This window comes from Bos indicus, chromosome 12 (assembly GCF_029378745.1).
Source record: "Bos indicus isolate NIAB-ARS_2022 breed Sahiwal x Tharparkar chromosome 12, NIAB-ARS_B.indTharparkar_mat_pri_1.0, whole genome shotgun sequence".
NCBI classification, from domain to species: Eukaryota; Metazoa; Chordata; class Mammalia; order Artiodactyla; family Bovidae; genus Bos; species Bos indicus.
Window position 1 is genome coordinate 74,214,927 of NC_091771.1, and position 15,894 is coordinate 74,230,820.

General features: G+C 42.1%; 1 protein-coding gene across 1 annotated transcript in view; it reads right to left on the minus strand.

The window, feature by feature from the left end:
- The window catches only part of LOC139186162 (ATP-binding cassette sub-family C member 4-like), a 183,774-nt gene that overhangs the window by 58,003 nt on the left and 109,877 nt on the right, over positions 1-15,894 (minus strand). Inside the window, exons 22-26 of the mRNA XM_070799967.1 lie at positions 10,158-10,277; positions 8,899-9,009; positions 7,893-7,993; positions 6,816-7,007; positions 1,203-1,358 (exon numbers count right to left, since the gene is read on the minus strand). Of these exons, the coding sequence (XP_070656068.1) occupies positions 1,203-1,358; positions 6,816-7,007; positions 7,893-7,993; positions 8,899-9,009; positions 10,158-10,277 (680 nt within the window). The remainder of the gene's footprint in view (positions 1-1,202; positions 1,359-6,815; positions 7,008-7,892; positions 7,994-8,898; positions 9,010-10,157; positions 10,278-15,894) is intronic.

Genomic DNA, 15,894 nt, shown 5'->3' on the forward strand with positions numbered 1-15,894 from the left:
AGTATATCATGAGAAACACTGGACTGGAAGAAACACAAGCTGGAATAAAGATTACCAGGAGAAATATCAATAACCTCAGATATGCAGATGACACCACCCTTACGGCAGAAAGTGAAGATAAACTACAGAGCCTCTTGATGAAAGTGAAAGAGGAGAGTGAAAAAGTTGGCTTAAAGCTCAGCATTCAGAAAACTAAGATCATGGCATCTGGTCCCTCACTTCATGGCAAATAGATGGGGAAACAATGGAAACAGTGACAGACTTTATTTTCTTGGGTTCCAAAATCACTGCAGATGGTTACTGCAGCCATGAAATTAAAACTCTTACTCCTTGGAAGAAAAGCTATGACTAACCTAGACAGCATATTAAAAAGCAGAGACATTACTTTGCCAATAAAGGTCCATGTAGTCAAAGCTATGGTTTTTCCAGTAGTCGTGTCTGAATGTGAGAGTTGGACTATAAAGAAAGCTGAGCACTAAAGAATTGATGCTTTTGAACTGTGGTGTTGTAGAAGATTCTTGAGAGTCCCTTGGACTGAGAGGAGATCAAACCAGTCAATCCTAAAGGAGATCAAACCTGAATGTTCATTGGAAGGACTGATGCTGAAGCTGAAACTCCAATACTCTGGCCACCTGATGCGAACAGCTAACTCATGGGAAAATACCTTGATGCTGGAAAAGATTGAAGGCAGGAAGAGAGGGGGATGACAGAAGATAAAATGGTTGGATAGCATCACCAACTCGATAGATATGAGTTTGAGCAAGCTCCGGGAGTAGGTGATGGACAGGGAAGCCTGGCGTGCTGCAGTCCATGGGGTCACAAAGAGTCAGACATGACTGAGCAACTGAACTGAACAGAAAACTGAAACAAATTATAATGGAAAAGAATATTAAAAAGTGTGTGTGTATATATATATATTTATATATATATATCAACTAAATCAACTGAATCACTTTGCTGTACACCAGAAACTAACACAACATTGTACATTAACCATATTTCAATATAAAATATATATTTTTAAATCTGGTATGTGATGAGAATATCTGTTGAAAATACCTGCTGCTAAAAATATACTCTATTGGGGGGAAAAGGATCAACACTTTTATCCAATTTGAAAACAACAAAAAAATCAAATTAAAATCATTTAAACTTGCTGCCTTACATAAAAAGAACATGTGAGAATGCTCTGATGTGCATACCTGTAGTATGATTGACATTTTCTTCCTTAAATTGTGAAGTCCAGCTAATTCTATCCGACACTGATCAACCCAAAGTAAGCCTTCAGGTTCTGACAATCGAAAAACTGCAGAAAAAACAGAACTTTTTCCAGCTCCTGTTCTTCCCACAATACCAACCTGTAATGAGATTCAGAAGGGATTAAGAATTAACAACATGTAACAAACCTAGGAGAAACCCTACCAGTTGAGGAAGAATTTTTAAAGTTCTATGTAGAATGTAGTCTAAACATTTCTCAGTCATGGCAACTGTTGAAATTTGGGGCCAGATAATTCATTATTGGGGGATAATTAATTATAATTGGTTTTGTCTGGACATATGCCCCAATCCTGTATATTGTAGGATTTTCAGTAGTATCTCGGACTCTAACCACTGGAAACCAGAATTATTCTCCACATTGTGGCAACCAAAAATGCCAGATATTTACAAATGTGGCCTAGTTGAGACTCCATGGTTCAAAGAGTTAATAATAACAAAATCAACCTATAGGCAGTGAAAAGCCAGCAGTCTCCTAAGTGATCCATAAAAATTAAGTTTAAATTATCTTTATTCCTAACGTCTGGGTATTTCTATGTTGAGAATTATGTGGATAATTCTACAGCATTGTCAACAAGTCAGAAGTGTTGTACACAAACAACTATTCATTTGCTGAGGGTTCTATTATTTGAGAGGAATTTTTTTGGAAGAAAAACTAAATCACTTATGTTCTGTCTTTGAAGGAAATATCTTACAATTGTAAAACACAGGTCTCACTGTCTTAATGTGCAGCAGCCAATAGGCAAATTTGACATAATGAGATTAACAATACAATTAACATTTGCTATTTATATGGAGCCTTTCATCTCAGCACTTCAAAAGGGATTTTAAAAACCAGTTGATACCTACAAGGAGAAGGCCATGACACCCAACTCCAGTACTCTTGCCTGGAAAATCCCATGGACGGAGGAGCCTGGTAGGCCGCAGTCCATGAGGTCGCTAAGAGTCGCACACAACTGAGTGAATTCACTTTGACTTTTCATTTTCATACATTGGAGAAGGAAATGGCAACCCACTCCAGTATTCTTGCCTGGAGAGTCCCAGGGATGGGGGAGCCTGGTGGGCTGCCATCTAGGGGTCGCACAGAGTCGAATACGACTGAAATGACTTAGCAGCAGCAGTAGCAGCAGATACCTACAATCACATCTTAGAAAGACACATGTGAAGTATCAGTCTATTTATCAAAACCAAAGCAAAGAGAAATTAAGTGAATTCACAGTATATTCAAAGATCAACATAAAGCAAAGACAGAAAAGCCTGGCAGGCTACAGTCCATGAGGTTGCAAAGAATTGAAAGCAGGTATAAGAGATAAAGAAAGCAGGTAAAATGCTGGTGAGGAATGACACTGTGTTGCAAAAGCTAGCTTTTAGCTGACTGCATTCAAACATGTATGCAGAAGCTGGCTTTTTTTTTTTTTTTTTTTTTTAACCCAATCAGTTTGCCCAACTGATGATTTCTGGTGGAAGCTTACCAAGAGATAATTTCATTTTTGTTTAAGAATCTGGAATCAGTGAGGGATGTAAGACATGCTTTCAATCATTTTTAAATTAATTCAGTAAATTTTAAATACTCAAGCCTTTAAACAGAAAAGTTAGACGTTTCTGAGGAGAGATTATATCTGTCCTCAGACTGAAAGACATGCTTTCAATCATTTGTAAATTAATTCAGTAAATTTTAAAAACTAAAGCCTTTAAACAGAGATGTTAGACCTTTCTGAGGACACAATATCACATATAAACTGTAAAATCAATAATGACATTATAAAAAGAATTTATCTTTATAGAGATTAAATATAAGAGTCAGACACAATTGAGGGATTAACAAACACACAAATAAGAAAAGGGGTTTCAGTTGATTTATTTTGGTAGCCATTTTGTACCTTATGGTAAACTGTAGTTTATGTAACCTAAATGGGTCATTCTCTACATACAGGTAGGTTTTAATGTGTATATATGTGACTTATATGTTCCGTGTATAGGCAGACTTCAAAGATATTGTAGATTTGGTTCCAGACCACCTCAATAAAGTGAACATCAGAAAATAAGATGAGTCATACAAATATTTTTGTTACTCTGTGCATATTAAAGTTATGTTTATACTATAATGTAGTTTACTAACTTTCCAATAGCATTATGTCTCAAAAACAATGTATTGATGCATACCTTAATTTTCAAATACTTTATTGCTAAAAAGTGCTACATTCAATAGGCCAGCAAATTTGGAAAACGCATCAGTGGTCACAGGACTGGAAAAAATCAGTTTTCATTCCAAATCCAAAGAAAAGCAATGCCAAAGAATGCTCAAACTATCGCACAACTGTACTCATCTCACACATTAGTAAAGTAATGCTCAAAATTCTCCAAGCCAGACTTCAACAGTACATAAACCACAAAATTAAGATGCTCAAGCTGCTTTTTGAAAAGGCAGAAGAACCAGAGATCAAATTGCCAACATTAGTTGGATCACTGAAAAAGCAAGAGAGTTCCAGAAAAATATCCAGTTCTGCTTTATTGACTATGCCAAAGCCTTTGACTGTGTGAATCACAACAAACTGTGGAAAATTCCTAAAGAGATGGGAATACCAGACCACCTGACCTGCCTCCTGAGAAATCTGCATGCAGGTCAGGAAGCAACTGTTAGAACTGAACTGAACGTGGAACAACAGACTTGTTCCAAATCAGGAAAACTGTATGTCAAGGCTGTATATTGTTACCCTGCTTATTTAACTTATATGCAGAGTACATCATGAGAGATGCTGGGCTGGAAGAAGCACAAGCTGGAATCAAGATTGCCGGGAGAAATATCAATATCCTCAAATATGCAGATGACCACACCCTTATGGCAGAAAACTAAGAAGAACTAAAAAACCTCTTGATGAAAGTGAAAGAGAAGAGTGAAAAAGTTGGCTTAAAGCTCAACATTCAGAAAACTAAGATCATGGCATCCAGACCCATCACTTCATGGGAAATAGATGGGGAAACAGTGGAAACAGTGTCAGACTTTATTTTGGGGGGCTCCAAAATCACTGCAGATGGTGACTGCAGCCATGAAATTAAAAGACTCTTACTCCTTAGAAGAAAAGTTATGACCAACCTAGACAGCATAATAAAAAGCAGAGACATTACTTTGCCAACAAAGTCCATCAGGTCAAAGCTATGGTTTTTCCAGTAGAGTTGTATGGATGTGAGAGTTGGACAATAAAGAAAGCTGAACACCAGAGAATTGATGCTTCTGGGCTGTGGTATTGGAGAAGACTCTTAAGAGTCCCTTGGACTGCAAGGAGATCAAACCAGTCCATCCTAAAGGAGATCAAACCTGAATGTTCATTAGAAGGACTGATGCTGAAGCTGAAACTCCAACACTTTGGCCACATGATGTGAAGAACTGAGTCATTTGAAAAGACCCTGATACTGAGAAAGTTGAAGATGGGAGAAGGGGATGACAGTGGATGAGATGGTTGCATGGCATTACCGACTCGATGGACATGAGTCTGAGCAAGCTCTGGGAATTGGTAATGGACAGGGAAGCCTGGTTTGCTGCAGTCCATGGGGTCACAAAGAGTCAGACATGACCAAGTGACGGAACTGAATTGAACAATTTTTAAGAGGACAGCTTAGTGTTACGTGCATTCACAATTTTTTTGCAACAAATCTCCAGAATATTTCCTGTCATGTAAAACTGAAATTCTTTACCCAATAAACATCAGCTCCCCATCCCTCTCACTCCAGTCCCTGTCAACCAATATTCTACTGTCTGTCTTTATAAATTTGACTGCTCTAGGATTCTCATACATGGAATCATATAGTATTCATTCCTTTTGTTTCTGGCTTATTTCACTTAACATGATGTCCTCAAGGCTCACCTATAGATTAGAATTTTCTTTCTTTTTAAGGTTGAATAATAATATTTCATTGTAGGGATATACTATATTATAAGGATTTGTTTATCCACTCATCTGATGATAGATATTAATACGTGGGATTCTTCCAGCTTTTGGCTACTGTGAATAATACTGCTGTGAACATAGGTATGCTGATTAAAAATCAAAGATCTTACAGAAGCAGATACATTAGGATTAACTCAGAAGATGAGGGGGCTTCCCTGGTGGCTCAGATGGTAAAGAATCTGGCTGCAATGCAGGAGACCCGGGTTTGATTCCTGGGTGGGAAAGATGCCCTGGAGAAGCGAATGGCAACCCACTCCAATAATCTTGCCTGGAGAATTCCATGGACACACAGTCCATGGAGTCACAAAGAGTCAGACATGACTGAGTGAGTAACACTTTCACTCAGAAAATGAGGAGATTTTTCACCAGCCTCATGACAGAAGGGAAGGGGCAGCATGTGTACACTGGAAGCAGGGAGGACATATTGCTTTGGGAGAATCTACACAGGACCTGAGGGCAGAGAGTGTGGGAATGTTAGGACCCAAGGATGGTGAGGGAGGTGGGGAAGAGCTTCCTATGACTTTGTCTATTCTAGTTTAGTCTCTTCTTCAAGTGTCCATCCTGGTCTGAATTGAGGGGCCCAAGCTGAGTTTGAGGGGAACGTCACCAGCAGCCAGGGGTGCTGGCAGGACCAGGACACAAACCTCTCTATCGTCTCCCACATGGACCCTCCTCTGCTCTTTTTGGGCTGCTTTCATTGACTTTAAGCAAATCTCTGGGTCCTGCCTCCATGGGGGGCTTTGGTTCCTCAACTCTGACTGAGTCATGATTCTGGGCTCTTCTCTGATGGCCACACAGTCCCTATTTGGAGTGGACCTCAGGCTGAACTATGGTTTGAGCATCATCTTACCCAGGCCATTAAGGATCAGATCTGTGCTAAAGAAAGAAGCAGCTGGTGGAGTGAGAGCAGGGGGATGACAGCTCAGTGTGGGTGAGTGGAGGACAAGTCTATGGGAAGGGCCAAGGGATAGAGGGGGAGACTGCAACTGAAAGGCATCATGGGAGGAAGAGAAGATTCCAGAAGTACAAAGAAGAAAAGATGGCAAGAAATGAGATATAATAGAGTTAGGGACAAGGAGCCAGGGCTGACTTCCAAGACTCCTCATGAATAATTGGGTAAAACATATAGTACCCCAGGTCAGGTTAAGTACCAGCTCCAGGGCCCAGGGCCCTCCAACCACCATGAGGGAGCTCACACAAAGAAATGCTGGGATCCCCCTTCCGTGGTCAATTTCCAAGAATGATGCGCTTCTAATGTCACTACACGACTTCCCAGGTGGCACTAGTGGTAAAGAACCTGCTTCAATGTGGGAGACATAAGAGATGCAGGTTTGATCACTGGGTTGAGAAGGTCCCCTGGAGGAGTAAATGGCAACCCACTCCAGTATTCTTGCCTGGAGAATTCCATGGACAGAGCAGCCTGACGGGCTATAGCCCATGGGGTCGCAAAGACTCGGACACAACTGAAGCAACTTAACGAACATGCGTGCATGAGGAACAAACAGTTCCATGACACAGCAACAAGGAAGCCAAGAACAAATATAGTGCTAATTCTTTAGCTGGATTTTAAAGATACAACTGGGTTAAACAAACCTTTTTTCTTGATTCAATGACTGCGGTCAGGTTCTTCAATACCAGAGGCCCATCTAAGGTGTGCCTGAAGTTAACAGTGTAAAATTGAATCCTTCCTTCATTAGTCCAGGGTGGCGGGGGACGATCCTTGTACTCCCAGGGAGCTTCTTTCTCAAGGTCTAAATATCCCGTCACTCTTTCTACTGAAATCATCTGAAAGACACATCACATCACGTGTGTCAGGACACAGGGTCTAATTTATAGGTGTTCTGAGATTGTAAATGAGATGGTCTGCTTTTATACACAATTGGTTTAAAATATCTCACATCTTATCATTCCCAAAGGATAGAAATAGGAGTTTGATGAGGGCTTTGATGATTTTCAAACTTGTTCATCATCTCATAACACTTTGGTTTAGGATTTCATCCTTAAACATCATATTGAAACTAAAAGAATTACAGAACTGAATGATAAAATTTCATTTACCTACTTTTCACATACAGATAAAAGAAACAAGAGAATTTTGCTAAAGAAAAGAATACTTATGGACACCAATCAGTAACGTATGGCTACACAAGGGCCATTCTAAGAAGCAGTTTATCCTACCAGAAAGAAAGGATACTAGCAAATTCAGAGGTTCAACAAATACAGGAATAAATGCTAAAATGAAGGTGTACCTATTAATTAAACAAACAAAAAACCCTCAAAATACTGAATCATTTTACCAAGAATGGGAATTATCTATTAAGAAGCAAAAATAAACAAGTTCCCAAGAAATTAGCATATATTCTCTCTAGAATTTCAGAACCTTCCCCCTAATTTCATTATACTTAAAGAGTATAATAATGAAGAGACATTTATTTTACTTGAAGACGGCTTAAATGAATATAAAACCTGCCAATGTGACATACATAAGATTAAGAATAATATGTATAGATTTTATTTTACATTGACTTTAACCAGATGGAGGAGGATATAAAAACTCTGTTAGCTATGATGTAAAAAAATACAGCTTTAATACTTTACATAAGAATTGCTTTTATGCCATTTAATGGCAAGGAGACTTGAAAGGGCTAAGAAGGTTAAAATAAACATCACCAGGTTCTCAGCTTCGGTCCTTTGCCTGATGCACCACTGGAACATCCCCATGAGTGTGAGGGCAAGAGACAGGACCAGGCCAACCTGCCCGGGAGTCAAAGCTAAATAAGAAAGAAGGAGAATAAAGTCAGTCCTGTTCTTAACCCCTCACGTAGCTCCTTCTGTCACTTTATGAAGAAGACTTTTTTATAATATTTAAATCATTTGTATATAATTATAATATGACACATTTACTATGTCTTGATTGAGACCATGATACAATGAAAAAAACAATTTGAATTCAAAAAGACTACAAAATGAGTTTATTAGTCCCAGCAGGACTGACACACTTCACAGCATTACAAAGGTGAGGAATCATGTCATTATTCTGACTTTCATCATCAGGGTTTCAAGAACCTTTGTGTAAAGTTTCACTTTCTACATTCAAGGCAGCTGTAGTTAGAACCATGAAAAACAAGACAGTGGGTTCTAAGAGCCAGTGCTTTTAAGTCTAAACTGCTACTCTCCTTGCTCCGTATTAAAGATTTTGATTCAGTGCTGTTACTATGGAATAGAGATGGTGAATTCATGGCACAGATGCCAACACCTGCTCATCTGGTACCCACACAGCAGTGAGGATGCTGTTCTTTCCTACAGAGAATCTTTCTCACCTCAGTGAACCAGGCACCTGCAACTAAGAGATTCACGTATCCGTAAGGCTAACTGGACAAAAGCTTAACATAATAGTAAACTTGGTTTTCTCCTCCCAACACTACCTGGAATGTTCAGCGAGTCAGCTTGCTACATTGCATAGACCTCAACCCATTCAAAGAAAGAGATAAAAAGGTCTCATCAAGACACAAATGATTTCATATAGACCACGTGGTGGAATCCTATACTGTAAACACTAATTCATTAGAGCCAAACAGTATATACTAGACAAGACAGCAAGAGCTTTATTTAATACATGTAAATGAAACTATAAACTGTATTCATATTATAAGTAGTTACTCACATCTATACTTACCATCTGCAAGAATCAGGGACACAAAGGCAACAACAGTGATGAAGATGGCACAGATGACGTCTAGATACACAGCGAGCCATCGGGACGTCGTCAAAAGCAGGAACCAAGCCTCTGCATTTGTGAACCGTATTAAGTATAATAAATCTGTAGAACAGCCATGTTAGCTGCTTCAAATGAGAAAGAACATTCTGTTCAGTTGAACAACAGAAGATTTTTACACAGGTAGGAAAGCAAAGTTATACACCCAAGGAGCACAAAGAGTCCAGAAAGCTAGATTTTGATATGACAACATTTGACACACACAGGAATCAGTCCAGAGGCTCTGTGGGAAGCATGCACTAAAAAATTCAATCCACAGGTTATAAACAGAAATTTCCTCATAAGAAAGAAAATGGAAAAACAGTCTCATCAGTGCGTTTCCTGCAGTGCTGGGCCTCAACCTGAAGATCACCCTCTCACATGTTGACTATTCCCATCTATCTGATAGCAGAGAACACTGCTCACACTGTTTCCAGCACCTTCTGCAATTCCTACAGGGCCCTGTGCAAAGTTTACTCTTCAGAGCCAGTGTGTAAATAACCATCAGCTCACAGGACCTGCGTGCAGCTTTTAAAATGCCTTTTCATCTTTAAAATACAATACAGATTGACTGAAGATACAGGCCAGGATTTTATAGACTTAGAGTAAATTCTGAAATTTCTACCTAGAGCAAATCTTCACTAATATAAAGAATAATATACATAAAGAGAACAGCAAATATGCTAATCAGGAAATTATTTTCCTCAGTCACGTTTGACATGCTCTGAAAGGAGAGCTAACAACTACAGCCTGGAGGCCAGGAATGGCCAGCACCTGGTTCATAAGTGAAGTTTTAGTGGCTCACAGGCACAGCAGTTTGCTGATGTATTTATTACCTTTGCCATCCTTTATGCTACAACAGGAAGCTTGGAAGTTACAACAGACACAGGACAGCACACAAAGCTGACTTTTTGCTGACTCCTGCCCTAACGACACAGAAAACCACAGGGCGCAGTGATGGAAGGACAGCACAAGCCAGTCAGGGGAGGCAAGCAGGGGATGGAAGGGAAGAGGGGTGCACAGAGGGTTGGTGAGAGGAAGGAATGGGGGAGGCAGGTGTGCAAAGGGGTACGTGGGGCAGCACAGGAAAGTGCTGGCCAGCCAGGCCACCTGAGAGGGAGGTCAGGCCTCAGAAGGCAGAACACCCCATCCTTTGAAATCATCTCCAGAAACTTACAGACCTGAATGCAAGTCCTGGTGTGCATCGAACAGCTCCTGAAAACTCTGTTCAGCTTTGTATGCCCGGATGGTCCAGACTCCCCGGAGAGAAGATGCTAAGTGGGAAAATACCGGGCTCCGTGCTGGGAAAACAGAGACAGACACACAACAGAGAAAGTCAGGGAGGCTGGATGAGAAGAAGCCAACAACCTCTCATGCTCTGTGGTCACAAGTCCCACCAAAGGGCACACCCGGGGCTTCCTGGAGGGCTGCCTAGTGGAGGAAGGATGATGCCTCTTCAAGATGACCCTTGAATTCCTGCTCACACTAACCTTCACTTTAACAACCTGGAAATCAAATATTCTCTTTGAATCCTTTTTATTTTTATTTTTTAACCAAATTCAAATCACAGCTAGATTTAGATAAAGAAATTCTTTACTAGCTCATTCATCAAGGTCCTCCTCAGCATACACCCCTCCAAATTAAATAAATACATATGTGTCTATATATATGTATGGTTGAATTACAATGTTTCAGGTTACAATATAGTGCTGTGGTTATTTTTTTTCTGATTATATCCCATTATAGGATTGCTCAGCAGTTTAAGAATTCACCTGCAATGTAGGAAACACAGGAGATGTGGGTTCAATCCTTGGGTCGAGAAGATCCCCTGGAGGAGGAAGTGGAAACCCATGCCAGTATTCTTGCCTAGAGAATCCCATGGACAGTGGAGCCTGGTGGGCTATGGTCCATAGGGTTGAAAGAGTTGGCCAAGACTGAGCAACTAAATACGAGCACAAGTGAGGCTAGAACTGTCCCTAGATAGGTTATTACAAGATATTAAGTAAAACTCCCTGCGCTGTATAGTAAATTCATGTTCCTTACCTATTTGGTGCATGGTAGTATGTACTTGGGAGAAAGCAATGGCACCCCACTCCAGTACTCTTGCCTGGAAAATCCCATGGACAGAGGAGCCTGGTTGGCTGCAGTCCATGGGGTCTCGGAGAGTCAGACACGACTGAGAGACTTCACTTTCACTTTTCACCTTCATGCATTGGAGAAGGAAATGGCAACCCACTCCAGTGTTGTTGCCTGGAGAATCCCAGGGATGGGGGAGCCTGGTGGGCTGCTGTCTATGGGGTCGCACAGAGTCGACACGACTGAAGCAACTTTGCAGCAGCAGCAGCAGTAGCAGCAGTATGTACTTGTTCAGAGAAGGCAATGGCACCCCACTCCAGTACTCTTGCCTGGAGAATCTCATGGACAGAGGAGCCTGGTGGGCTGCAGTCCATGGGGTCGCTAGGAGTCAAGACACGACTGAGTGTCTTCACTTCCGCTTTTCACTTTCACGCATTGGAGAAGGAAATGGCAACCCACTCGAGTGTTGTTGCCTGGAAGATCCCAGGGACGGGGGAGCCTGGTAGGATGCCGTCTATGGAGTTGCACAGAGTTGGACACGACTGAAGTGACTTAGCAGCAGCAGCAACGTGTACTTGTTAATTCCATATTCCTAATTTGTCTCTCCTTTCCTCTCTTTGCCCTATGGTAACTGTAAGTTTGCTTTCTGTCTTTGAGTTTATTTCTGTTTTGTATACATATTCATTTATATTATTCTTTAGATTCTACATAGAAGAAATACCATATAGTATTTGTCTTCATCTTACTCTCTTTACCAAGAATAATATCCCTCTATGTCCATACACTGAACTGAACTGATGTCCATACATGTTGCTACAAGTGGCAACATTTCATTCTTATCCATGACTGAGTAATTACTACTAATTTCTGAGTCAGTAGCATTTCAAAATTTAATTCTCCATGAGAGTCCTTACCACCCTGAATTTTGGTGAACTACCTGTGGGCCATCTCCTCCTTAGATGAGTAACCTAAGGGCTGGGATAGAGTCAGTACATCCCCACCCTGGAGCAGAGCCAGACCCAGGACAGGGTGAGACAAGTAAGGGGAGCAGACAGTCTGCCGCCTCCCCCGTCCTGGGCCTCTCCCTGCACCTGCGCCAGGAGCCTCTGTGCGGGTCATGGAGCACCCGGCACTGCACCACCCTTGTGCCCACAGGACCCGGCAGACGAGGAGTCTTTGAATGGTCTTGACTTCTGCTCTGGGAACTTGATGGATGCTTTCATAACTGCCCTGCTGGATACCTGTCCTGGTGTTTGGAGGTCACTGTGATGTGTGACACTCACATCACCCTTTGAGAATCTGACAGTGGCCTTAGCGTCCATTCTCTTCTGAGTGACTTCATGTAGGTTTGGGGCTTGGTGTCACAGGACTGACCATTCATTTCCTGTCATCTTCTCTAAGAGCACACTGACCAAGAGGACCAGGGTCAGGCTCCTGCCCATCAGGGAACAGGTGGGCTGCAAGCTGCTGGGCAGGAAGGACCCTTATGGTTCTCATTCCCCACCAGGAACAAGGCTGTAACTTGCTGTTGTCAGGGGCAGATAGTGAGCCTGTGACATCTGTCTGGGATGAGTGATAACTTGTGCTTTATCATCAGAAAATACTGACATCACTTTGTTACCTATGCATCTCTTAGAGAAAACCTGTAAGTAAAACCTGGATGTTTTGAGGAAGTTAGGGTCACTTATCTTACAGGAGGATACAGAAACATTTTTAAATGATGGAGTAAAAAGAATCAAAGTGGAAACTTCAAACTATTTTCAGGACCTGACTCTTTAGCCTGGCAACCAAATGCCTATCTGGGTGACAGACAGTTCAGTCAGTACCGATGAGCATATGGGCACTGCAGCTGTGTGTGTATGGGCAGGGCCTGGGGTACAAATGAGCAAAGACACAGAACCAGATCTTGTGCTTAGCATCCCTGATTCTACAAGCAGGAAAGAACAGGATTCCTCCTGTGAGACACAGGGCTTGGAGGGGGTGGGAAGCCCTGGGCTGGGGGAAGACAGTCTGGGCTGGGGGCCATCTGTCCATCCACTCAGTCCTGGGATCTTTCCACCTGGGACATCTGACCAGGAACCTTAATTATGAGGGTCCCTCACCTGTGATGGAAAAAAAATAAAATAAAAACCTCTGAACCAGAACAAGATCTAATATGTCCCCTTTGTACTTAATTTAGGCAAAGAGCATAAAGTGATTTGGTGGTGTTTAGGACTGTATTCCAAATAGGAAAAGGAGTACATCAAGGCTGTATATTATCACCCTGCTTATATAACTTCTATGCAGAATACATCATGATAAACGCTGGACTGGAAGAAACAGAAGCTGGAAACAAGATTGCCGGGAGAAATATCAATAACCTCAGATATGCAGATGACACCACCCTTATGGCAGAAAGTGAAGAGGAACTCAAAAGCCTCTTGATGAAAGTGAAAGTGGAGAGTGAAAAAGTTGGCTTAAAGCTCAACATTCAGAAAACCAAGATCATGGCATCTGGTCCCATCACTTCATGGGAAATAGATGGGGAAACAGTGGAAACAGTGTCAGACTTTATTTTTTTGGGCTCCACAATCACTGCAGATGGTGACTGCAGCCATGAAATTAAAAGACGCTTACTCCTTGGAAGGAAAGTTATGACCAACCTAGATAGCATATTCAAAAGCAGAGACGTTACTTTGCCAACAAAGGTCCGTCTAGTCAAGGCTATGGTTTTTCCTATGGTCATGCATGGATGTGAGAGTTGGACTGTGAAGAAGGCTGAGCGCCGAAGAATTGATGCTTTTGAACTGTGGTGTTGGAGAAGACTCTTGAGAGTTCCTTGGACTGCAAGGAGATCCAACCAGTCCATTCTGAAGGAGATCAGCCCTGGGATTTCTTTGGAGGGAATGATGCTGAAGCTGAAACTCCAGTACCTTGGCCACCTCATGCGAAGAGTTGACTCATTGGAAAAGACTCTGATGCTGGGAGGGATTGGGGGCAGGAGGAGAAGGGGACAACAGAGGATGAGATGGCTGGATGGCATCACTGACTCGATGGACATGAGTCTGAGTGAACTCCAGGAGCTGGTGATGGACAGGGAGGCCTGGTGTGCTGCGATTCATGGCGTCGCAAAGAGTTGGATACAACTGAGCGACTGAACTGAACTGAACTGATGACTGTATAGTTATATGTCTGTGATCTTATTCCAGCATCCACATTGGTCTCTCTGTCCATCCTATTAACTTTTAATTTTATCTTCCTATAACTTTGCACTTTTAAGAGCAACCTGAACACAGACTGAGCTCATGCTCCCAATAAGAAAGGCTGGGAGCTCCGCACAGGCCTCTTCAGGAGCCCCAGCAGGTGTGCCAACTCACCCGCAGAACTCAGTCTAGAAGCAGGGTGCTCATAGGGATGATGCAGGTGAATTCTGAGCCCATCACCCTGTCAGGAGGATGCCAGAGTCTAGCTCCAGAGAGCACAGAAAACTCACTAGAACTAGACTCTCACTTTCACAGCAAATGTTGTGATGTCAACACTGTTCATCACAGACAAAGTTTCTGAGGAGGAAGCAGACATGGCTGTTCCCCCAGGGAGAGTCTTGGATTGAACTCTTCAGTGTGGCCTCCCTCACCTACTTCCATCAGGAGATCAAAGCTGCAGCTGATTCTCTCCAGTGGGGAGGGTGGGGTGGACTTTAGAAGCCTGTGTCACCCTGTTTAAACACCAGGGAACTCAAAGATCCCATCACCTACCTCACCTCATATCCAACAGTTACAGTGGTCTAAGGGAATGCAGAACAGTGAAAATCTACCCTGTTTCTTTCAAACCCCACTTAGGGCTGAGCAGGATGCCAGGATGAGTGAACTGGAGGGTGTCCACAGAAGATTAACTGGTACAGGGGGAGCGGGGATGTCAAGGCTCTGGTCTTATCTTGGGCAATGAAATACCCTCTTTCCCACAAATACTGAACTCACTATCCTTTAAGAGCCATGGCATCAGCCCGCAGTCACACACATGTGTAACCCTACCTTTCATATGACTGACAGCTGTGTTTCCACAACTCTGAAGATTCTTCAGAACACACCCCACAAAGACTGAAGATCTTCCCTGGCAGGGGGAGGGCAGAGAACTATATGCAAGGACCCTTGGCTGACAGCCCTGCTGTGTGTGGGTTATCATTCACTCTGTGTGAAATCTGCTAGTGGTTACTATGTTCTGAGTTCCTTCATGTTCAAGGTTTTGGGGTCTTTGGTAGTAGTCTGCAAGCACTTGACAAGCACTGACTCAAGAAACCCTCATGAGACTTCCAGAGACTGAGGGATTAAGATCACTCCCTGCCCGGGATTAAGTAAATTAACCCACCTAAGTGGTAGAGCAGGTGTCAGACCCAATTCTGTTTTAATCCTATGGTTTTGTTTTTAATCACAATTGCAATGTCTCAGAGGGAGAATAATGAGGGTTAAGAATGCCCATGTGTGATTAAATACATTTTTATCCAGACTTTATGTTCAGAAAACCCTAAATCTTCCTTAGCTAATATCCAACAGCCTTAGTCATTACTGTACATCTTACTAAGCACCTGAGGTTAAATAAAGTCCCTAGGAATCTGGTATAAGGACACTTAAAACAGCAGACATGAGGATCCATAGTCTGAATACACATGACAAACGTGCTAACCTACTACCAGCAATGCCTATGGCAGACATTGCTAGTTGATCACAGCACACTTTCAGACAGAATTTGGATATGACTTCATCACTCAGGCACTGCTAAATGCAAAGAGTTATTTAGACCATTAAAAAGAATGAAATAATGCCATTTTCAGCCACATGGATAGACTTAGAGAGTGTCATTACTTAC